We start from the raw sequence: 25,788 nt of genomic DNA on the forward strand, positions 1-25,788 counted from the left end.
GGGAGAGAGAGAAAGAGAGATGACTGGAATTTCCAGCCATTCCAGTGTCATTGTAACACAGGGCCATCAGGAAGAAGGTAGTAACTGGAAAACAAAAGATACACCTACAAAAGCAGCTGACGGGAAACGAAAAGAATCAGGTTGTATTCATGAGAATCGTGGAGCCGGCGCGTAACAGTTGTAACTTGTGCGACTTGACTGCACAGTCTGTCCAGCTGAGCAAATCACGTTTATTTATCTGCACATTTCAAATGGAATAAACAGAGGAACATGTACTGGTTGTACACAAGGCAAAAAGATCAATCAAAGAAGCTCATAAAATAATCAGCAGAGAATACTTGTTAGAGAATATTCACTCTATTCACGATACTGGTGTCCATAAACATAAGTCTACATTATCCAAGGATTCCCTCCCCGAAAAAAGACAAGATGCAACCATAATTTATTCATTTTATTACAAAATAAATGAGCTTGGAACCGCTTATATCTAGACAGGCCAGTGTAATTACACACCAAGGAATTTACGGCAGACACAGTTAAGTAGTGAAACATGGTGACATGCTGTGTAGCTGCTGCAGCACGACATTCTACCGCCAATAGACCCATTTCACAGCAACCGTTTTGAGGTGGTAAATCAGGTGTAACCAATACCTAATGATGGTTCCATGTTCCAATGCCAGGGCCCTCGTTAGTTATTCGTTACACCTGCTTTACTTGTTTTACCACCTCAAAACGGTTGCTGTGAAAAGGGCCTATTCAGTTATGCTGGAAGAGCGATGCATCTCAGCTTGAAACCAACAAAACCAACAATCAAAGATCAATCTGCAGGTGTTACATTTGCGGTTTATATCAGATTTCTATATTGACTATCAGTTTACTTGATGTCACCAGTTTTCCATCTCACGGTTTCAGTTTTTGTTTCTAAATGAGAGATTACGGGTTTTCTGCCTTTTTTTGTCTCGCTTATGATCACATCCCTCCAAAAGTATCTCATTGGCCACATTGTGAAAAGAACACGTTTGTAACTTGTGACATGTCAGTTATCTCTTCTTAATGTCCTAATGACTTTGTTAGCCCTTCAAATGTTCACTTGTTATTGTTTCTTGCAGAGTAAAAAGAGTTTCAGAACCTTGCCCTAAAAGGAAAGCTAGAGGTACGGTACAAAATGAAGGCAATCACAGCACTGGTGAGGTTTGGGAAACAGCCAAGCATCTTTAGTTGAAGTTCCATTTCTAACCATCAAAATTGAGTTAATGTGATAAAGAGGTAGATTTCTAGAGCGTTTTTTATGGACATTGAAAACTCTTGACAGAAGTTTGGGTACTCAAGTCAAGTGGATCATGTTGCTAAATGCAAACCCTCTAGACTCGAGGCAACAAGCAGAAAACGAGCAAATAACTTACAAACATTGATTTGTTTTTATCAGTCCAGGTGAGAGTCAATTAAGCAGAATCATATTTGCATTTGTACCTCTTTGTAAGAAGGAAGGAAAATTTACAGAGCGCATATTTGGCCTGGAAAACAGATAAATAACCATAAGGTCAAAACATACTACGAATGGAGAAACTATATCATGGCCTCCTCGGCTGAAGTAAAGCTTTTCTTTTTAAAAAGGTGCCAGCCGCGGCGACGCTCCAGATGAATCCGATTTCATAGTTCAACCTCTGATTCAGCTCAATACTTCACACCCACCACCGACCTCCCCGAAATCTGGATGTCATCAAATGGAAATAGAGCCAGAATCTGAAAGACAAGGATACAATAGAAGGTCACATTTCTGATGACACGTCGGACTCGTTTCTGAATTTACCTCATAGCCTGGTCAAAACCATCCTGATCATGTGACCTCACATTCTGTTTGGCTCTACGTATCAGTCTGGACTTGTGGCCACACATATATATTATATTGCTATAGATGAGTCACCGCAGGCCCCGCTAATTCTAACAAATAGTAGCAGCAAGTCTCCCAAATGGTCACGTGGTCACCTCTTTCCTGAAGTCTTGTGAGAGGACTGTGCCTGGTGACGCGGGGTTTGTGCTGACCTAGCAAGCTAACTTGAAATAGAGATTGTGAGTTCCCAAACTCCACACAAACCACACATATAAACACAAAGCTGCCCCTTGTTAGCTCAATACAGTTGAAACTAAGATATTCCATTAAAAAACAAATTTTTCTATGCACAGATTTAGCTACTACATCAACAAACTTCAGCTTTAGCTTTAGCTAATTGCTCCCTGCTAACATGAGTTCCTGTTGCCAAATCTTGCGAGAGTGTGTTGTCGAGACAGAGACAGGTCTTGAGCAAGTTTAATTTTCTCCTGATCTGTCGGTCTGAAAAATGCCATTTTAGTGTCAGAATATTCAGAAGATATGTGGCTTCGGAGATTGGGCCGAATATTCACTTTAATGAATATGGGGCGAAAGAATCTGTCATAATCTTATATCACGTTGGACTTTTCCCATTGACTCCAATAGTCCCGAAAACCTCCTAAGTGGGCATGTCCGTCGAACACCATGTGCAAAACGCGCGTGCCAAAATGACAGGAAGTGAGTTGAAGTTGGGCCGTCTTGCTTGAAATCCCATCATCTTTGCCGCACATAATTTCAGTGGCAGAAGTCCAGACTGACTAGAACAAAACAGAATGTGAGGTCACATGATCAGGATGGTTTTACCTGGCCACATTCCTCAAGCCAAGCGATGGGAATTGCCAAACATTTGACCCCCAGTATGCATGTGTGGTCGTGTGCATTAAAAACATATGACCCCCCAGTATGCACGCGTGCATTAAAAACATATGACCCCACAGTATGCACGTGTGCATTAAAAACATATGTCCCCACAGTATGCACGTGTGCATTAAAAACATATGTCCCAACAGTATGCACGTGTGCATTAAAAACATATGTCCCCACAGTATGCACATGTGCATTAAAAACATATGTCCCAACAGTATGCACGTGTGCATTAAAAACATATGACCCCCCAGTATGCACGTGTGCATTAAAAACATATGACCCCCCAGTATGCACGCGTGCATTAAAAACATATGACCCCCCAGTATGCACGTGTGCATTAAAAACATAAGACCCTGTCAGAGTAAAATGACTGCATTCTCCTTCCCCACCTTCTACAACAACCCCACAGTATAAAAACGCGTGCATTAAAAACATATGACCCCACAGTATAAAAAGGCATGCATTAAAAACATATGACCCCCCAGTATGCACGCGTGCATTAAAAACATATGACCCCACAGTATGCACGCGTGCATTAAAAACATATGACCCCCCAGTATGCACGCGTGCATTAAAAACATATGATCCCCCAGTATGCACGCGTGCATTAAAAACATGACCCCCCCAGTATGCACGCGTGCAAAAAAATATGACCCCCCCCAGTGTGCATTATTGAAGTTCTGGTACTGCAAGGTGAGCCAAAGCCACTCACATCATCGTTGCCGTCAGCTAGGTCCAGCGCCGTTTCGTCCTCCATGTTTCGCAGCATTTTATCGGCACCCGATTGGCAGAGGAGGTTGGCGGCGTCGGCGTCTTGGCGGCCCACGGCTAGGTGCAGGGGCGTGCAGCCGTTAAACATTGTGCCGTCCACGTCCGCGCCGCTCTTCAGCAGCAGAGTCACCGCCTGGAGGTCGTGCAGCTCGACGGCCAGGTGCAGAGCAGTCTTCCCGCTGGTTCCTTCCTGCCAGGGGGAAAAAGACCAGGTAAGAACAGTCCTTCATGTGTTCGGTACAGTTTGTTTGTTTTTAGCAGGATTATGGAAAAACTACTGGGATGAATTTCATGAAACTTTGTGGAAGGGTGTAGCATGGGCCAAGGGAGAACAGATACAATTTTGGAGCGGATCCGATCCAACTCACGAAATTTGCATATCACTTTCTAACTTAGCTTTAGTTGTACAAGCTTTATTTTTAGAATTTGATTAAGTCTAAAGTTGATGCCTAGTTGTTATTATTATTATTATTATAACAATAAAAACTAAGATTTTCTTCTCAGTTAAAGATGAGCTGAACCCAAAAATGTTTTTTTTATATATATATTTTAGTTCACATACCTGGGTATTCAGTGCACCTATTTAATAATGTATGGCAAAAAAAAAATCACAAAAATCAAATTTCTTTAGTTTTTCACACTTTTTCACATCAAAAGTTCATTTTTCAGGATTTCATTCATAACTGTAATCTACAGTATGCTGACGTAACGAAGAACTATCAAATTTCTACCCCATTTCAACCAATCATATCATGACATGGCAGCTGTCAATCAATCTTCATTTTGAGGAGAAAATTCTGCAGGCAAGATGGCCGCCTAGTGCCTACATGGGCAGACTTTTCTAAGCCCATAAATGTTAATATATTTCGCCAAGAAGTATGTAACATACAAAATAAAACAAACTGTGTCGGCGGTGTGTCACGATTGTGATGTCATCAGTGATGATATCATCAGTGATGTCACTCGAGCAATTGTGATGTCATCAGCCTTCCTGGCTGAGGCTATATAAGCGGTGAGAGTAGACTCATCTCCAGAGTCTCCACCCTAGGAATTGAACACGCATAGCGTGCGAGGTTACTAGTACATACAAAAAATAATAAATAAGGCTGTGGAATAGCAGTGTGATATCTTTGGGGAGTGAGTTAAACTCAGAGGAATGTCTCGGGTAGTTTCGGGACAGACTGGCATGTTCCCTGCCATTGCCATCAATAGCAGGTCAGATGGGCGGGGCTTTTCCCCTGGCAGACAGATGGGCGGGGCTTTTCCCCTGGCAGGCAGATGGGCGGGGCTTTTCCCCTGGCAGACTGGGCACCCAGTGATGGTTGAAAAGCTGCAGCCGGACCGGCCTAATCATATCCCAAATCTAATTACATCTCCATGAATCGTGCAGGAAGCCCTGAGCTCAGCTCGTATCACTGTCAGCATGGCACAGGTGCAGCCAGTGGATAGGCTTACGAGCATTAAACAGAGTTTGGAAGGGATACGTGTCATTATAAATACTGGCACATGATTGGATTGCATCATGTGGTTACACACACTGTGGGGCAGTCCCATTCAGAGACAGACTAAAGCTTGGTTATACATGGGACAAACAAATCCTCTCCATCACCCGCATTTCGTTTTCTTCACATACTCTGAGAAAGACGATACTGTATGTGGGCCAAAGCTTATGATAATGACAATGATAGATTTCAAGCACTTTAAGGACAAATTATTTCAAATTTAAGGGCCAAAGATTCACAGAGATGTTCACATAATATACCAGTCTCGTAAGTAGTCCTCTAATGGAAATTTGTTTCCAGTAATGCTTATACTTCGGAAAGAATTATTAACACTTAACATAAACTCAAAGCAATCTAGACCAGCAATGACACAGCGCAGCACAGAGTGATACTGTAGATAGGACAAAGTGTATCAAAACAAACTCAAACTCAGAGATTCCGGTAGGCTAAATTCAAGCGCTAAGCACTTTCAAGTACTTTTTTTTTTTTTTTTAATTCAAGCACTTTCCAGACTCGTGGCGACCCTGCTTATAAGCGAGTGCAGGTAGATGTTGACGGTCTCTAAATCAAGGACAAATTCAAACCTTTCTTAAAGAGTCTCACTTTGAGCCCGAGTCACACCGTGTTACACTGTGGTCTCTTAACCACAGAGACACCCTCATGTTAAATGTGTGTTTCTCCAATTAAAAGCCATGCAATCCATTGTGCGCTCCATGTCTGGGCTCATCATAATAATTAAATTTGACAGACTAACCTGGATATTCAGGTCTGCTCCCTTTTTCATCAAGACCTTGATAAGATGATGATGCCTGCTCAGTGTCGCCATGTGCAGACAGGTAAGACCTGCAAGTACACATCTTGTTTGTAATGTGGAACGTGATGGTTCATTTTGAGGTAAAAAAAAAAAAAAAAAGAAGAAGAAGAAGCTTTTTTGCATTATAACATTTTTTGGTTTTCCAATAGACAACATCAAACTCTGAGACCAGGGGCCAAATGTATAAATCTCTGTGTATACGGTACTTAGTTAGGTGTGGAAATCTGTGTAGCCCTAAATAAAATGTCACCCAAATTCACACTTACATTATCCTTTTTTGCCACATCATACTAGTGGGACTTGGACATGCATGGTGTGAGAAAGACTGTGTACAGTATGCATGGTGTGAGAAAGACTGTGTACAGTATGCATGGTGTGAGAAAGACTGTGTACAGTATGCATGGTGTGAGAAAGACTGTGTACAGTATGCATGGTGTGAGAAAGACTGTGTACAGTATGCATGGTGTGAGAAAGACTGTACAGTATGCATGGTGTCAGAAAGACTGTGTACAGTATGCATGGTGTGAGAAAGACTGTGTACAGTATGCATGGTGTGAGAAAGACTGTACAGTATGCATGGTGTGAGAAAGACTGTGTACAGTATGCATGGTGTGAGAAAGACTGTGTACAGTATGCATGGTGTGAGAAAGACTGTGTACAGTATGCATGGTGTGAGAAAGACTGTGTACAGTATGCATGGTGTGAGAAAGACTGTGTACAGTATGCATGGTGTCAGAAAGACTGTGTACAGTATGCATGGTGTGAGAAAGACTGTACAGTATGCATGGTGTGAGAAAGACTGTACAGTATGCATGGTGTGAGAAAGACTGTGTACAGTATGCATGGTGTGAGAAAGACTGTGTACAGTATGCATGGTGTGAGAAAGACTGTACAGTATGCATGGTGTGAGAAAGACTGTGTACAGTATGCATGGTGTGAGAAAGACTGTGTACAGTATGCATGGTGTGAGAAAGACTGTGTACAGTATGCATGGTGTCAGAAAGACTGTGTACAGTATGCATGGTGTCAGAAAGACTGTGTACAGTATGCATGGTGTCAGAAAGACTGTGTACAGTATGCATGGTGTGAGAAAGACTGTGTACAGTATGCATGGTGTGAGAAAGACTGTACAGTATGCATGGTGTCAGAAAGACTGTGTACAGTATGCATGGTGTCAGAAAGACTGTGTACAGTATGCATGGTGTCAGAAAGACTGTGTACAGTATGCATGGTGTGAGAAAGACTGTACAGTATGCATGGTGTGAGAAAGACTGTGTACAGTATGCATGGTGTGAGAAAGACTGTGTACAGTATGCATGGTGTCAGAAAGACTGTGTACAGTATGCATGGTGTGAGAAAGACTGTACAGTATGCATGGTGTGAGAAAGACTGTGTACAGTATGCATGATGTGAGAAAGACTGTACAGTATGCATGGTGTGAGAAAGACTGTGTACAGTATGCATGGTGTGAGAAAGACTGTGTACAGTATGCATGGTGTCAGAAAGACTGTGTACAGTATGCATGGTGTGAGAAAGACTGTACAGTATGCATGGTGTGAGAAAGACTGTGTACAGTATGCATGATGTGAGAAAGACTGTACAGTATGCATGGTGTGAGAAAGACTGTGTACAGTATGCATGGTGTGAGAAAGACTGTGTACAGTATGCATGGTGTGAGAAAGACTGTGTACAGTATGCATGTGTGAGAAAGACTGTACAGTATGCATGATGTGAGAAAGACTGTGTACAGTATGCATGATGTGAGAAAGACTGTACAGTATGCATGATGTGAGAAAGACTGTGTACAGTATGCATGGTGTGAGAAAGACTGTACAGTATGCATGATGTGAGAAAGACTGTGTACAGTATGCATGGTGTGAGAGATGTACGCACATTCTCACGGCCGTGGATTTTTATAAATTCAGAAACCTGTGTGGAAAGTGGTGCAGCAGTCTATTCGTGTGTATACATGGTTTATACATTTGGCTCCAGCAGCAAAGATCAACTTAAACAGATTTTTCAAATCAGACAAATGTGCCACCACCTATTTCTGGGGCGAGCAAAATCAAATCTGCCTTAAATCCTGAACTATGCTAAGATTCAGCCTGCATCTCATCCTTACATTTCCATCAACTTTTCCCTAAAGTGATTGAAGCTAGAAGGTCTAGGTCTAAAGTGATTGAAGCTAGAAGGTCTAGGTCTAAAGTGATTGAAGCTAGAAGGTCTAGGTCTATTGTCTATGATTGATCCAGTTCAAATGTGATGTTTCTTTAATGCTGCATGGGAAATGGAAAGCAAGTCAAGTGTTTACTTAAAGGTCCCAATTCGTGCAGCTGTAACCTCTTAAAAACGTGTGTCTCTGGTCCATAAAACATGATTCTGGATTAATTTGTCGAAAATATAGCAACCCCGTTCGTTCTGACGGAGTTCTCACTTCCTCATCTCGTCGCTTCCCAGGAATGGTCTGTTTCTATAATATATTCAGAACTAACAGTTCCCATTGGCCGCTGGGGGAGAGCCCGCCCCAGGCCAATCAGATTAGCGTCCGTGGACCAGCATGCTAGGTTGTGTCCACAACTAACGTTAGCAACGAGCTATCGCTAACTTAACGGTTGCTACGCTAAACAGGACATCTCAAAATGCCTAGACTTACCGAATGCACCTCCGCAGTTGCTGGATCACGTACAGTTGGCGTCGCTCCAGCTAGAAGTGTTCATTTTGTGGCTAAACCTTGATTGTACTGCCCCAGATTGTTGAAACATTCTGGGCTGAAATGGTTAGCACAGACCAACAGGTCATGATGAATCTCGCGCTGAAACAGCTTGCTATGGCAAAGAATAGACAAAATGGCGCAGGTAGGTTGTGTGAGAGACCGCGCGCAGTATGCTTAAGGAGCCGCGTGACGTAACACGAAACCGTCTGGGAGAACAGAGAGTAAGGAGGCGTGGCTTGAAGGAGACAGCAGGAGAGAGCTCGATAGGGACAAATCCAACTCTGGCAGTTCTGAGGTTCTGAGCACTCATTACAGGGAGGGATGACAACAGCATATATGCATTTAGAAGTAAAAACAGCTTTTGCACGGAATGGGACCTTTAAATGTTTTGGCACAGACTCAAGAGCAACTACCAGCTTCATGAAAGGACCAGAAGACACTGAAAAATGTGAGTTGACCAATCTAGGAAATACAATTTCAGACGTAATGCAGACAAGACATCACACCAACGATGCAAACACGTAAACAGGAAATGGCTCTAACAACAACAACAACAAAAAACACCAACACCACATCACTTCTGCAATGGAGACAACAGCACCATGAGAGCTAGTCCATGTTTTCACCTCTCCAGTTCTGGGTCTCGAGGACCGGTGCCAGCTTGCTGGGGGAGATGTCTCTGGTCATCTGGGTGGCACAGTCCATCTGGCCGTGCTGGCAGGCCACGTGCAGTGCCGTGTTCCCATCCTGGTCCTGTAGCTCCAGGCTGACCCCTCTCTCCACCAGGCCATGCACCACGCCGTGCAGGTTCAGGTAGGTGGCCAGGTGCAAAGGAGTCTGGGGATCAACCAAAACAGATAGAACACAGGGGTCAGCAAAGGAGGGTGATGGAATGTGCCATCAAAACTGGATGTCACTAAATTTCAGAACTAAAGTTTTGTCATTTGCTTTTCTGATATACCCACTTCCCTCAATCTTTGTCGTTTACATTTGCTTCAGTTAGTGATTTCCTATATTTCCTAGAATGCTTTTCAACAACAAAGTACGGCTGCACGATTATGGTCAAAATGATAATCACCATTATTTTTGATCAATATTGAGATCACAATTATTCTGACTTTGGGAACATCATGCATTGAACTAAAATAATAATAACACTGGATTTCTTTGAACTGTCATCTTCTACCAAGGAAGGTTTAAAAATAAATGGACAAATGTGCTCTTTGTTTTCGACTGGAGCTGAAACTAAACGCACCACAGCGTGTTTGGGCTTTGGAGGAGGGGCGGGGCTACACGCACCACAGTGTGTTTGGGCTTTGGAGGAGGGGCGGGGCTACACGCACCACAGTGTGTTTGGGCTTTGGAGGAGGGGCGGGGCTACACGCACCACAGCGTTTGGGCTTTGGAGGAGGGGCGGGGCTACACGCACCACAGACCACAGACTGACCTCGCAAGTTCATTCTTCCAAGAACGACTAGCAAGAACGTTCTCCCCAAGAACACAAGAACAAGAATGCATTCTTGGTATTGAGAAACGGCCATGGTCTGCAGCTTGCTGTCAGGTCACATGGTCTGCAGCTTGTCGTCAGGTCACATGGTCTGCAGCTTGTTGTCAGGTCACATGGTGTGCAGCTTGCTGTCAGGTCACATGGTCTGCAGCTTGTTGTCACGTCACATGGTCTGCAGCTTGTTGTCACGTCACATGGTCTGCAGCTTGTTGTCAGGTCACATGGTCTGCAGCTTGTTGTCACGTCACATGGTCTGCAGCTTGCTGTCAGGTCACATGGTCTGCAGCTTGTTGTCACGTCACATGGTCTGTAGCTTGTTGTCACGTCACATGGTCTGCAGCTTGTTGTCACGTCACATGGTCTGCAGCTTGTTGTCACGTCACATGGTCTGCAGCTTGTTGTCACGTCACATGGTCTGCAGCTTGTTGTCACGTCACATGGTCTGCAGCTTGTTGTCACTTCACATGGTCTGCAGCTTGTTGTCACGTCACATGGTCTGCAGCTTGTTGTCACGTCACATGGTCTGCAGCTTGTTGTCACGTCACATGGTCTGCAGCTTGTTGTAAAAAAAGACACCAGCAAACAACACAACGGCTCCGGAAAGGCAACGTGTTGCAAACAGCTGTTGTTCAAGTGTATTTTAGGGTGGATTTAAATCCTATAAAAAACCATAAGGGATAAACAAGGATTATTTGTTAATGTCTCCAAATGTCAGCTCATAGATTGACTGTTGAGGGGAAATGAGCCAATCAAAATGGCCACCGTGTGTGTGGCTTTTTGGTAACCTCTTCTAAGAGAACATGACTGAGTCACTGAGCGAATTGCTGAGTTTCAACTTTGCCTCCTCAGATGTTTCCTCTGAAACAAGGCGGTTGTCATGCAGGCCTGTCTGTCAGCTCACTTTGTCTACACTCAAGTTCTTTACCCTGGCAAGAACCGCGTCTGTCATCTTGAAAGATTTACTCCACAGTTCCCTGTGGTTCTATTTCGACAGGAGGTAGGGGAGGGGAGTTTCCATTCAAAGTCCCTTGTGAGCGAACACTGGAACCACCCACCATGACGTCCCTGAGAGAGGATGTAGTGCAGAGAAAGGGGAACCACATTTCCCTTGAATTCCAGAGGGATATAAATAATAGGGCTTGTTGCCACAATCAAATATTCATTGAGGAAGTAATTGGGTTGAAAAGTTCCAGTAAAACCCTCAAAGAGACGTGTTGCAGTTGCACTTACCTGGTACAAATTGTTTTGGATGTCCAGGACATCTTTTGGGAATAGCTGTATCAACTGGTGAGCGAAGAATTCATCCTCGTGGATGATTGCTAAGTGCAGGATTCTAAAGGAGTGGCAAACAGAAAGGAGACATATTGACTTATGCTTGCCAAAACCTGTGGGCCTACTTTTTCTTATATTGAGCAATCAAGTGTAAGGCAGTGTTCTAGAGAAGTAGGAAAAAAATAACATTTCAGCAAGATACGGAGAAAAAGTTATTGCCACATATGTTTCCTCAGCATTCATCTCAAACTAGCTGGAAATGTCATGCTTAGTGGGCTGAGTGACAAGAATTAATGGTTGAGATATTGAGCAATACAAGACTTTTTCTTTTCTTTTCTTTTCTTAGAAAAGATAGCACGATTCAATGTCAAACTTTTTAAATAGGAAAGATAGCACGATTCAATGTGAAACAATCTGTCAGCAGCTAGAACTTTGTAGGTTTCAGTTAAAATGCTCAAAGGCAAAGCATGTGAAAAAGAACAATAGAGAAACCTCAAAACATGAGTGGGAAGTTGTAGCAAACAAGTGTGCGCAAAAAGCAGGAAATGGAACCAAGTGCTTAATTTTAGACTAACCTATAACACACTGTTGTAAAAAGAAAAAAGATTTTAAGACACTTTTTTTCAGATCAAATCAAAGATAGTTCCAAGTTATGAAAACTGATCTTTATATGTATATTTTCTCCAATTTAAGGTGATACAAGCTGAAACTGATTCCTACCTACACACAAAAAATTAGGTTGAGTGTAAAGCATACATTGTACCAACTACTGTAGGTCACCTAAGAACACTCTACCTTGTTCCCTTTCTTTCCTTGCTTATATACTGTATGATCAGTAGTGAGGTTTGGTGCTTCAGATGACAGCATAAACACTGTTTAACCAAAATGGACCTATTATAAATTGCAGTGCTTAACACACATTTTCTGTCCCCTTGAGTCACATGGGATTTCAGTGTTTGGGCAGTTATGTTATTTTCCATGGGAAAAAGAAAAAAAAAGACATTGAGTACAATAATGATATAAAAATATATCATCACCTATTACCAATATTCTACACAAAAAGACCTGGAATTTCAGCATAATGGATTATTCTTGGACTTTTTAACAGGATAATCAATCAAATGTGCTTTGTCAGAGATTTTCAGTGCGTGTCAAATGCAGTTAACAATGTCTTACTTTGAGCAGACTGGTTGAATGAACTATTCTAATAGTTCTACAAAATGTCGGTTTTATTACATTAACTGGATTCTTTAACTTTTCATAGCCAGATTAATTTAGTCTACAAACAGATATAAATGCAAAATAATCAGATGATTCAGTGATCAGTGATTTATTTAACAAACAGAATCCCTTAAAAATGACTCATCCCTTCACAAAACGTGTTTTTTTGTCCATGCACTGATTTGTATTGCTTTGTCAAGTTGCTTTTGAACGTTTGTAATGAATGACGCAAGCCTTCAGGTCAAACTTGCTGGGGTGTGAAAAGGCCATCGTATCAAAGCGTTTGAATGAAGTCAAATGATGTCATCATCCATTCAAAATGTGTGTGAGAAAACATATTTCGCCGTCTGAGACACAGACGACCTCAATGACCCCGATTCAAATGAGTGCGCTCAGTGCAGACGAATGTCTCCGCCGTGCTGCGAGCAGACAGGGACTTCCTGGTTTGAGTAAGACTTGAATGAATATGAGCTAAAAAAAAAAATCCCACAGAGGGAAAAATTTTGGTTTTTGCATGGTTCTTTCTCAGAGGCTCCGCAGACTTGATGTGGTGTGTTTCAGGTGTTTTCTAGCAGGTATCTAAACTTAGGAGCTAGACATACAAACATGCAGGGAGTGGAAACACAAAGAGGTCAGGGAGACAACAACACAGCCAGGCTCTGACTACATCAGTGGTGTGATTGGCCTGGTAGTCACTGTAGTCATTAGGCTCTGACTACATCAGTGGTGTGATTGGCCTGGTAGTCACTGTAGTCATTAGGCTCTGACTACATCAGTGGTGTGATTGGCCTGGTAGTCACTGTAGTCATTAGGCTCTGACTACATCAGTGGTGTGATTGGCCTGGTAGTCACTGTAGTCATTAGGCTCTGACTACAACAGTGGTGTGATTGGCCTGGTAGTCACAGTAATCAGCAAAATGTCCAAACAGTCTGATGACACAGCAGCACTTGAAAGGATGAGTGGCTGACACAGGGAGGGCTACTGGGGCTGATAACAAGGCTGTGAGAGGCCAGAGTTCCATGCGGACGGAGGAGTCTTTGCCACCAGCCACCAGTCGAAATAGGGCTGCAACGAGCAATTATTTTCATTATGGATGAATCTGTCGATTATTGTTTCTCGACTAATTGATTAGTCGTTTGGTCTATAAAATGTCACAAAGTGGTGAAAAATGTAGATTGCTTTTTCACCAAAGCCCAAGATGACATCCTCAAATGTCTTCTTTTGTCCTGGCCAACAGTCCATAACCCAAAGATAATCAGTTTACTGTCATAGAAGCCTAAAGGAACCAGAACATTTAACACATTTAAGAAGCTGGACTGAGAGAATTTTTGTATTTCTTTCTTAATGTGGTAAAAATGTGTCTAAAAAACGATGAATCGATTGATTTTCTGTCGAATCGTTGCAGGCAGCTCTAGTGGAAAGGCTGAGAGAAACGCTGTCTGCACTACCAAACAACATTTTCTGGGATCATATCTTTCCATTCATCTGGTGAAATAATGAAAGTGGGTGGTGGATGCTGGGTTCCAGCAAACAAAACACACACATTGTCCTAGCCTTACTGGTAAGCTGCTGGCTCAGAAATTAAAGACACCACTGCCTCACAGCATGTGCTTTGTCTGTGCTACATATGGGGAAGTCCAAGCCGATCTCTTTCACTTCTGCTTTCCGACTGAGACGCCCCACAGGAGTCCACACACGGTCACATCTATGACCATGACAAGGCTCATAAATACTCTGCAGTATCGCACCACAATGAAATCCCCTTCAGAACCAATAAAAAAGCAGACACACAGAGACACGCTCTGTATGGCTTCAATCCAGGCTCATTTATACACTCCATAAACAGCACTTTAGTTTCGTCACATCCAATTACCACAGAGTCAAGAAGATGTGTGTGTTGTGGCTGACAGGCAATTAGTTGGTTGAATCATCATGTGATGGCAAGAAAACATCACCTGTGTGCAGAGAGACTGTGTGTAATTTGAGATCATGTTCTCATGACCTGGATGAGCCATTAAAACAATAACATCTTGACTTACACCGACTTCTATCCTGGATTTTATGGAGAGGTGGATTCCACACTATAAGCTGACATTGTGAAAGTCAATTTAATAGAGCGAATATGTATAAAATATTTCCTGGTGTAAATGAAAGAGAAAATGACTTCTTAACCCAAGAGATTATTGAGATAAAGTTACTTTGATCATGCAGGGCAGGCCACTTCATTCAAGACATTAGTGGGGCAAAAGCTGAAATAACAGACTCAAAATACTGAGGGGGTTCCAGGGGGTCCCCAGCAAAAAAGGGGAACAATTGATGTTCACTATAATTCCATCCATAGGTAACACAATGACACAATGTATGACTATTCTGCTCATGGGTCTCATACACTTTCTGTAATAGAACATCTAAAGCAAAAATCTTATAAGATGGGGGACCCTGGGACAAAATCTGATCAAATGGGGGTCTACTTGGTGCCAGTTTAGGGATCCTTGAGGTGGAAAAAGTTTGAGAACCAACTAACTAGCCCAACTAACCATAATAAAACTGCATCAGCTGGCCTTTCAATAAAGCAACTGAATTAATCCAGAACAAGACACAAGACAATACAAATAAATACATACGTGTCTCCATCTTCAGTAATAGTTGTGAGCAGGTTTTCCTCCTGCTCACTGAGTTCTGTGCCCTGTGCTGGCCGCTCCTCTCCGCTGGACAGGCTGACATCTCTGACTATCTCTGACAGGCTCTCCACCGTGAGGGACGACGAGCCATAAGCCGAGTCCAGGCGCTCCTCTACCGAGGAAAACTTGTCCCTGGGCCCGCTGCTGCTGCCCTCAGAGGAGCCACGGGTAGGGTCACTATCCTCGTCCTGCTCCTTCAGTATGGACCTGTACGAGTCGATACCAGAGTCCGTGCGGTTCTCCTCCAGCAAGTCGTCTTTCCTGTAGTCGCCGCTGCTCGCCATGGTGGCCTCCTCCTCGCCGGGCTCTCCACCACCACCTGCGGGTCTAACGCGTGCTGGCTGGTCCCTGATGAGCCAGCCGCTCCTCCACAGAGGAAAGCCCAGAGACACCTGAGGAGGAAACCACCACAGCTCCTTTGTCAAACCCGAGGAATGAGCCGCTGCGTTTCATGCCAACACCAATATACACTAACTTGAATAGCCTTTTTAAGAGTGTTTAAAAATATAGTAAAGTCATTCCAAACTTTATAATACAAATTAAACGAGGCGAAACTGTCCCCCCCCCCCCGTCCGTCGTCTAAATATCCGGTAACAGTGAGCTCCAGGCAGGCTAGGCAGGCAGGCTGGAGGGCATGTGAGCAATGAAAGGCGATAAGGGGGAAGAGCTGACATATGAAATAGCAAGCTGTTTTTGTCTTGGGGAATCCCCAGTGGGCGTGACCCCCTACCCCCCACCCCCTCTGCCCCAGTCCCGCTGCGCTGTAAAGCTAGCCAGGGTTCAACCAAACCAAACAGGGAAGTAGACTGTTTTCAAAATAAAAGTCTACATAATAAAATACATCTACCAATTACTTCATTTACTAATGATTAAGTCTATGATCATTTCATGATTTACTAAAAGTGTATAGATGACTTACAACACATGTGTGATATGTTAACATAACACTTATTAATCATATGATTAGCTCATCATTAACTAAATGCTTATAAATGACAACTGAACATTATAAAGTTTTACAGAAAAGTTTTCATGAGAAATATACTCCTATCTTTTTCTGAATTAGCAAAAATTCAGAATACAGATTTGTTTTCTTGAAAACTTTAACGAGATATCTCGTTAATTCAGAAAAACATCAGCATTTTTGCTTTCATGAGAAAAAATTCTGCTCTGATTTGATTGTTTCAGAAAAACAATTTTTGGGGAATAAGCGTTGTTGGCCGGGTTTCCCAAAAGCTTCTTAGGGCTAAGAAGCTTCTTAAGCAGCCTTAAGAAGGGTCTAAGAAGCTTCTTAGCCTAAGATGATATTTCGTTACGAAGGCATGCGTTTCCCAAAAGCTTCTTAGCGCTAAGAAGCTTCTTTGACCCTTCTTAAGGCTCCCGTAAGAAGCCAACGAAGCCAACACGTTTCCCGATTGCTTCTTAGCCTAAGATGATCTTTCGTTAAGAAGGTTCTTAATGACGAAACACTCGCAGATTCAGCCGCGTCAGGCAAAAGGAAATAATAATAGTGTAGCGGTTCAGGTAATCCAGGTATTACCTGTAATGTGATGTGCAATAGAAGTGTCTAGATTATTAGCTAGGAACTGATGTGTGGGAGTGTTACCGAGGGGGAACACTAGGTTTGTGGGAACGCTTCCGGTGAGAGAGCATGCGGTGGCAGTCTCCGGTTACCACCTAGAGGGAAGCAGCTAGCTAACTATGGCGTAGCAACCGCCTAGAGTTGTAATATGACTAACTATAAATAAAGAACCCTGTACCCGCAAGAAGCCTCTGCCTCTTCAATACCAGGAACGCTACAATTGGTGTCAGAAGTTAAAACGGTGAATATTGCCTCCAGAATCGGCGAGGTGGTGAACAAGTTCCTGAAGAAAAGTGCGGAACGGAGCCGCCGAAGATGAAGAGGGAGATAGGAGAGGCTGAAGCCGCGGTGTGCGCCGAGATGAGGAATACGGTGGAGGGCGTAAGGGGGATATACAGACGGATGAGAGAGGAATACAGACAGATGAGGAAGAGCCTCGGGCGGGAGGAGAACGACGCCGAACAGGACCCCTCTAACAGACAGGGACCCGGGCGCGGAGCAGCGGCAGCCGAACCGGGCCCCGCTAACGGACAGGGACCCGTGAGCGGAGCAGCGAGAGCCGGGGAAGATCCTGTGCAGCTGGCGCCAGTGAGGAGCGGCGGGCGGGGCCCTATCAAGACGCAGAAGTACGACGGTAAACAGAGTTGGGAGGCGTTTCAGGCCCAATTCGAACTGATAGCGGAGAGTGAGGGCTGGACAAAGCAAGAGAAAGGAACAAAGCTAGCTACGTGCCTGGTGGATGACGCGCGGGCATGCTTGCTACTGCTAAGCCCAGGGGAAAGAGGTGACTATGGAGCACTGGTGGGGGCCCTACAGAGGAGATTCGGCCAGTGTGAGCTGCCGAGTATACAACGCGCCGAACTGTGTAACAGGCACCGGCAGCCTGGTGAGTCACTGCGTGTTTTGGCTAATGACATTGAGACTCTATCAAGGAGGGCATATACGGACATGTTGCCAGAGACGCAGAGTGAACTTGCCAGGGATCAGTTTGTTCGAGCTTTGACCCCGTGTTGGCTGCGCAGGCAGACCCAGCTGGCACGCCCAAGGACGCTGCAGGAGGCGCTGGAGCTGGCATCAGAGAGAGAGATCGTGGGGGCGGTGGCCACGGAGGACGGCACGATGGAGGCCGCCCCCGTGGCGAGAATGGCAGGGGAGGCACGGGAGGAGCCAGCGTGGAAGAGTGCGTTGGTGGAGCAAAGCAGCATGGTGCGGGAGCTATCTGAGTCGGTGCGCCAGTTAAAAGAACAGCTGCTCCGAAGCGCGACCCTGCAGCCCACCCTACGAGACAATACCTGGCCCAGGGGGCCCGGGGCCATGCGCTGCTGGACCTGTGGACGCCCCGGACATCGGGCCAGAGAGTGCCGCGGAGGAGCGTGGAACCAGGGAAACGGCGCGGGGCCCGTCTAAGAGGGGCGAGACGGGCCCCCTACGTCATATTCCCTATGGCCACGTCACCGTTGGAGGGGGCCCAGCGGTACAGACGGGGAGGTGGGGCGTCGCCTTCCCCCGAAGCAGACGACATCGCCGGCGCTGTCAACATGCAGAACGGGCCGCACACGATGAACGGCTGCCATGTTCAGGTCCGCCTGCAAGGGAAGCCCTGTGTCGCCCTGGTGGACACGGGGTGTACGGCAACGCTGGTGAACTACAACATGATGCCAGAGGGAGCGCTTCTGGAGCAGCCAGCGGACCAGCTGCTGAGGACAGTATCCGGTGAGTTGATGCCGATGAGGGGAAGGGGGTCCGTGATGATAACTGTGGGGGGACAGACAGTGAACTTTCCGGTATGGGTAGTAGAGATGGCGGGGCCCTGTATCTTGGGGGAGGACTACTTGACGCTAAACCAATGCACAGTAGACCTAGGGAAGAGCACACTGACGTTTGCAGGGGGGCCGGTAGTCCAGATGGGTCACCCTCCCACCGCTCCAGGGGAGCAACCAAACGTCAATAACATCACTGTATACCGCGTCACAGTTGAGCACGGGCCCCACGCGGAGCCGCAAAAGAGACTGTGTTGGACATGTGGAGAGCCGGGCCACGTGGCGAGGTGGTGCAGAAGCGGTCCCGGGAGACGGACCGGGTATGCGGGACAACGACATGGTCAGCAGGGAGCCTGCTGGGCATGCGGCGAGATTGGACACCTGGCTAGAGAGTGTCAAAAGGCTGTCGGGGACCGGAGGGCAGCGGGAGAAGAGAGACGTGCAGGCGGCGGACAGGTGAGACTCTGCTGGACTTGCCGTTCGCCTGGGCACTTAGCCAGAAACTGCACTGCGCCCCCCACGGTTGCTGTGCGGAAAGCCGAGGTGGAGAGCGAGGCCGGTTGTGTTCCCCCTGCTGTCCTGAACACGCCGTCCCCTGGGGAAGGGGGGCGGGAGGACGACCGAGTGCAGGAGGTGGAGGAAGACGAGGAGGACTGTCCAGATGTGGATCTGGAGGACGACAGAGCGACCATCAAGGATGTCGACGTGAGTGAGTGGAAACGCAGGCAGGCGGAGGACGCGGAGATCGGTCCGCTGCTTGCGTGGGTGGCGGCCGGACGCCGGCCCCCTGTGAAGGAGACTCACATGTTTTCCGGTGCCACGAAAGGACTGTGGAACATGTTTTCCGACCTGCGGCTAGATGAAGACGGGCTGTTGGAGAGAACAGAGCACGGGGTAAAAGGGAGGCAGGCGGTTGTACCCGGTTACCTGCGAGAGTTGGCGCTTAAGGGGGCACACAAGGGCCCTGGTTCCAGTCATTTTGGGCCCGAAGAGACACTCACCCGCATCCGTGGACATTTCTACTGGGGCAAACAAAAGGAGGATGTGCGAAGATACTGCGATGCGTGTGAGGACTGTGGGGCACAGAGGGGGGATGGAAATGGGGTTTAAATGAAAAATTAAGAAGTTGCTGGGAAAAGAAAAGTTAAGGAAAATGTGGGGGCTTGTGTTTAATTGAGATGTGGGGGTTATTGTTGAATGGGCTATTGTGTTGAATTGAAATGAATGTGTGAAAAAAGAAGGAAATAATGAAAACTAGACATTACGGAGTGCCTAATGGGAAACTAGACATTATGGGGGTACCTAATGGAAAACTAGACATTACGGAGTACCTAATGCAAAACTAGACATTATGGTGGGTGCTGAAAAGAAAAGACTGTTTGTTGGTGAATTAGAATTTGATGTGGTGATGGGAAAAATGTTGTGTTGGGTGTGTTTTGGTACAGGGGGATATGTGTGTGGGTTGTGCATGTCGCGTGGGAGCGACATTAAAGTTGGGCGGGGAGAATGTAGCGGTTCAGGTAATCCAGGTATTACCTGTAATGTGATGTGCAATAGAAGTGTCTAGATTATTAGCTAGGAACTGATGTGTGGGAGTGTTACCGAGGGGGAACACTAGGTTTGTGGGAACGCTTCCGGTGAGAGAGCATGCGGTGGCAGTCTCCGGTTACCACCTAGAGGGAAGCAGCTAGCTAACTATGGCGTAGCAACCGCCTAGAGTTGTAATATGACTAACTATAAATAAAGAACCCTGTACCCGCAAGAAGCCTCTGCCTCTTCAATACCAGGAACGCTACAATAGGCTATAGTCCACTGTTGTGTTTTTCCCTTTTTCCTTTCTTTCATGCACCCTTTAGTGTTTAAAATTGTGGAACACTTGAAAATCTCTCCTCTATGTAATATGGTTACTTGTGTTTTAAATGTTTTACCGTAGGCTATATTCCTCTAATCAGAATGGATTCCTGGATTCCTTTTATAATAAGAATGTTGTGGATTTATATAGCACCTTTCACAGAACCCTTCTTAAGAACCCTTCTTAAGAGCCTTCTTTAGCTCTTAAGAAGCTCTTAAGAAGGCTGTTAAGAAGGCGTTTGGGAAACACTTCTTTGGAGCCTTCTTAACTCCTTCTTAACTCCTTAAGAAGCTTCTTAACTCCTTAAGAATCTTCTTTGTTGGGAAACGCAGCCGTTATCTGTACTGAGGCTATATAACGTTAGTTATATTTTGAAAGCGATTACCGGAAGTTGATAGTCTTTTATTCTGGTTAGCTTGACACTGATTGTAGCATGAAACTACAGAGGGTGATTATCCAGGGATTTTTCGGCCTTTCCAGAAAGAACCTGCAAAAACTGAAGCTGGAAGATGTTGCTGACCCGCTGAGTTTGACAGCAGCTTCTGAGGAGCTGACATTGAACAAACAGTTAATAGTGCAACGGCAATGGGACGGGACTGTAAAGGCCCACAACTGGAGCACCTACAGCAGTGGTTCTAATCGAGGATCTCCATTTGATCAAATGTTATCCCAGGGTCCCCCACCCATCTGATCAGATTTTTTTCTTTTAGATGTTTTATTACAGAAAGTGTATGAAATCCATGGCCAGAATAGTCATATATTGTCATAAGTTAACACATTGTGTTATTTATGGATTTGCTGGGGACTCCCTGGAACCCCCTCAAGGACCCCTGGGGGTCCCCAGACCACTCCACAGACCCCACTTTTAGAACCACTGGCCTACAGCATAGGCCTATTACATGCATAGTTTGGCAAAGTTCTTCCCAGTGGCACTTTAACCTTTAACATGATTCAATTTGTCTCAGATGTTTTGGTCTGATTCTACATAGAAAAATACACAAAAACAGTATTAAAAGTACCAAATTATTCTATCACCCCCTGTTTGTCTTGTCCACGACTCCAACCTGAACATACTTGTTATACAGCCTTTAGAGGGCACACTTAGACAGCTACTGCTGCTTTTGACTGGACTGCATTCATAGTGCATGCAACACAAACCCTCACCATATAGGCAGTTATAGAGAAGCCCTTACTTCTGCCAAAATCTCTCTCTCTCTTTTTATGTCATCTGCTGTTGTGTTTACTTATTTCATGATGCCTGATTTATGCCCACAGTCCAGTCCAATGTCCATGATATTGTGGGCTATAATCAACACCTTCTGTGCCAACATGACTGTAGGGTCACAAAGAAAATCAGTTATCTCAGGGAAATTAAAACGCAAATGATGTAGGTATAAATTCATTCATTCCACCAGGCAAAGTAGACTCATTCAATTTGTGTTTCTCATAAAAGTTAAGGCAAGTAAATTCAGATTAATAGAATGTGACTACATTTCTGCAGCTTCTTGCATTGAATTAATCTGTGTGAGTCTACTGTTAGTAGGCCTCTTGTGTAGGCCTATTGTGGTGCACAGTGGAATATGGTCAGTTGACTAAATGCCTAAATCAAGCCTTTCTATAAATATGCCCCCCCCCCCCACCCCACAGATGCAAAGAGTGATTATAAAAGGGGACTTCTTGTCTTGTTTTATAGAGGAAAATGAGGTTGTATCTTCTGATGATCTTTTATCAACTTCAGTTGTGGTGGGTGAAAAAAACTTTTGGACTTTTGGATTTTGTTTTGTATCTAATGTGATATCTTCAAAGGAAACTATGAAGTCTGTTGATGGGACACAATCCTAAAGAAGATAAAAACACAAGGGTTGTGTGACAAATTATAAAAAATAAAATAAAAATAAACACACTGATATGGTGAAGCACCTGACAAAACACAGAATCAAAAGCGGTCTAATGACATCTCTCCATATAAAATGCATTTGTAACAATATGAGGTCTGATCTGAAAATCTGTAGCATGTTGATCTTCAACAAGTTTCCCCTAAAGTATCTCAAGAAAAATATGTTTAGCACTGTAACCTGTGACGTAATGCAATGTAAACTGTACTAGGAGCATAACTGAGACCAAAACAAGGAGGACAAATGTGGAAACATAATTAAATTACAGGCACCTCTGCTGCATAGAATTTCAGAGAAAACACTGATTATATGGTTCCTCTTGTTATCTGTCACATATCATGAAAACACTGATTATTCCTCTTGTTATCTGTCACATATCCTGAAAACACTGATTATTCCTCTTGTTATCTGTCACATATCCTGAAAACACTGATTATTCATCTTGTTATCTGTCACATATCCTGAAAACACTGATTATTCCTCTTGTTATCTGTCACATATCATGAAAACACTGATTATTCCTCTTGTTATCTGTCACATATCATGAAAACACTGATTATTCCTCTTGTTATCTGTCACATATCATGAAAACACTGATTATTCCTCTTGTTATCTGTCACATATCCTGAAAACACTGATTATTCCTCTTGTTATCTGTCACATATCCTGAAAACACTGATTATTCCTCTTGTTATCTGTCACATATCATGAAAACACTGATTATTCCTCTTGTTATCTGTCACATATCCTGAAAACACTGATTATTCCTCTTGTTATCTGTCACATATCATGAAAACACTGATTATATGCTTCCTCTTGTTATATCTGTCACATATCATGAAAACACTGATTATTCCTCTTGTTATCTGTCACATATCATGAAAACACTGATTATTCCTCTTGTTATCTGTCACATATCATGAAAACACTGATTATTCCTCTTGTTATCTGTCACATATCATGCACCACAATTCATGGGATGCGGCGACGGTTGTCATGAAATCATTTTTGACTGAGTTAAATATTGAGCACTTCAGAGTTTATTGAGCCTTTTTTCAGTTTTAATACACAGATTTGCTATGCAGTCTCTTCACCTGTATAACATCAAGGCAACATTGTGGTAGTGTTGCTATACAATACAGACTTTTATCTATGTATATTATTTATTTAATAGTAACACCTTTGCTAGGCAGCAACAAAACATTTTCTTGTGTAATTTATGTTACACGATCCCCCCAGCTGCTGATCCTTTTGTAAAGGTCATTAGCTTTTCTTTAGGATCATATGAAAGCACTTGTCATTTGACGGTGGACTAATTGGACTGAAGGTATGTAGGCTACCAGCACTGTACATTATGGAATATTGATTTTTTTTTTAGATGGTAATAATCACTCTTGTCCCATAGAAAGCTGTGTTTGTGTGTCCATTCCTAAATAGATCAACAATTTTTAGTTTAATAAAGGTGTATCAAATATAATCTGAGAAATGTAAAAATGGCTTCAAGGGAAACAAAGACCATTCAAAGTACGGTAGTAAATGTGAAGCAGTGCAAAGCACAAATATGCTGTTGGCTGCATCGCCAATACATTTTCTTTTTCTTTCTTTTTACAAGGGACTGTATTGCCATTTCCTACATATCAAATTTGCCATTTTACATTCGGCACATCAAAAATGTCCCAGTAGTGAAACATTCTACTATTAAAGGACAAAATACACATTGACAGTCATTCTAAGCTCACGCCTCCTCTGCTTTAATTACAGTAGAAAAACGTCCTGACCTACAGTCGTCTAAATCCACAAAATCTGATATTATAAAAAGATGAGCCCCAACCCATTCTTGAGTGAAAGAGTACGACAAGCTAGTCTACTTTGTACACATGGTCATGGGTTCGCTTTTTTGCATGACAAAGCCTCGATGCTTACAGTCACCTAGAAGAAGAATGTCTGGTTATGAACCTTGCGGTCAGTGTCCAGTTCAGTTCATAACCGTTTTGAATACCCCTGGTTGCTTTTTTGACGCTGTTGTTCGGTAAACATTGCACTAGTAAACACGTTTTCCTGCTCTTACACATGATGACGTACATCACAGTGAAGCCACCTGAGTGAGAGGCTTGATCACAATGTACCCATGCTCTCCAAGTAGAAAAGTGATTGTTAATCAGACGAGGCGATGATGACCAAAATCCAGAATTTGTTCATTCAATAGGTTACCTCCTCCTAGACAAACACAGGGCAACTTTTCTTTTTGGCAATGATAATGGGCAACATTGCCCAGTGAGGTGCCTCAGAATTGTTGCATTGATTCCTTAGTTTGGGCTTATCATGCTGCTGGGAAATATTGAATTACATTTTAGCTGAATGTTGAATCTTAGCTCCTCCTGCGTCTCATGTGGTTTCCTGCTGCTGGAAAGATTGCCACTCCATGTTGCCCCAAAAAAGTTGCCTACTGTTCCACCCTTAGACCACAAACACATGTGACTCTCATGAAAGGACAATGAGGACCTTGTGTCCAACATGCATCTGAGTCCTCTCGTCCCCTTCATTCACCATCTCTTATCAGTGAGGTTATGACTTGCATAGATGGACTGAGTTATGACAATGGCTGAAGACGGTCAACAGTCCACAGCTTGTATTCATTTTAAACTGCCATTTGTCATTTGATGAATGAAATGTGAAGTTTGGACAGAATGAGTTTTTCATCATGTCTCGTTCCCTATGAGTATTTTCAATTATCATCATGTCTCGTTCCCTATGAGTATTTTAAATTAATTCTCTGTTATTGCTATCAAGATATACTAACTCTATAGCATACATACACCACACACGGAATGTAATGAGCTTGACTGGTCACAAGCCCATCATTGGTTAAGACAAGTATTAACACAGAGTGTCCTACTATAGATAAGATTGGGATATTTACTGGACATGTAATAGTTCTTGGGGCGTCCCAGTGGCTCACCTGGTAGAGCGTGTACTGTACCACTAAGGCTTAGTCCCTTGCGTGGCCAACCCGGGGTCGAATCCAATCCGTGGTCCCTTGCTGCATGTCATCCTCTCTCTCCCCACCCTCGCTGTCCGTCCACTGTCCTATTCAATAAAGGCAAGAATGTCCCAAAATGCCGCAAAAACAATCTAAAAAAGAAAAGAAAAAAAATACATGTAATGGTTGTGAGGGTGTTACTGTACCTCATGAGATGAAGGTCTGTCCATTGATAACATCTGTCATTATTGTGTAGGGATTATTCACAAATGTTAAGGAATTGTTAGATATTGGAAGATAATTCCTAGTAGTTTCTCAAGTTCAATGAACATTGACTGCACTCAATGTTGATATGTTTATAGCCTTGATTCTCATTGTACTGTTTACAGTACATGTTAGCTATTGTTTATGGCTTGGTTTCAAACAGCAGTAAATCACCTACAACTGGCATGAGGGGTACTCGCTGTATATACTCAGTTGAGAATACGTTTATTTTTTTA

General features: G+C 43.9%; 1 protein-coding gene across 1 annotated transcript; it reads right to left on the minus strand.

Annotated features, from left to right (window-relative positions):
* Nucleotides 1-443: 443 nt before the first annotated feature.
* Nucleotides 444-15,854, minus strand: nfkbie (nuclear factor of kappa light polypeptide gene enhancer in B-cells inhibitor, epsilon). The gene is made up of 6 exons (XM_083643289.1): nt 15,163-15,854; nt 11,275-11,377; nt 9,164-9,374; nt 5,765-5,853; nt 3,450-3,698; nt 444-1,743 (listed from the first exon to the last, which is right to left on the minus strand). Exons 1-6 carry the CDS (start codon nt 15,501-15,503, stop codon nt 1,675-1,677), a joined length of 1,062 nt encoding a protein of 353 aa, XP_083499415.1. The 5' UTR covers nt 15,504-15,854; the 3' UTR covers nt 444-1,674.
* Nucleotides 15,855-25,788: the final 9,934 nt, after the last annotated feature.

Source organism: Poromitra crassiceps, assembly GCF_964638095.1.
Source record: "Poromitra crassiceps genome assembly, chromosome: 9".
Classification (NCBI taxonomy): Eukaryota; Metazoa; Chordata; class Actinopteri; order Beryciformes; family Melamphaidae; genus Poromitra; species Poromitra crassiceps.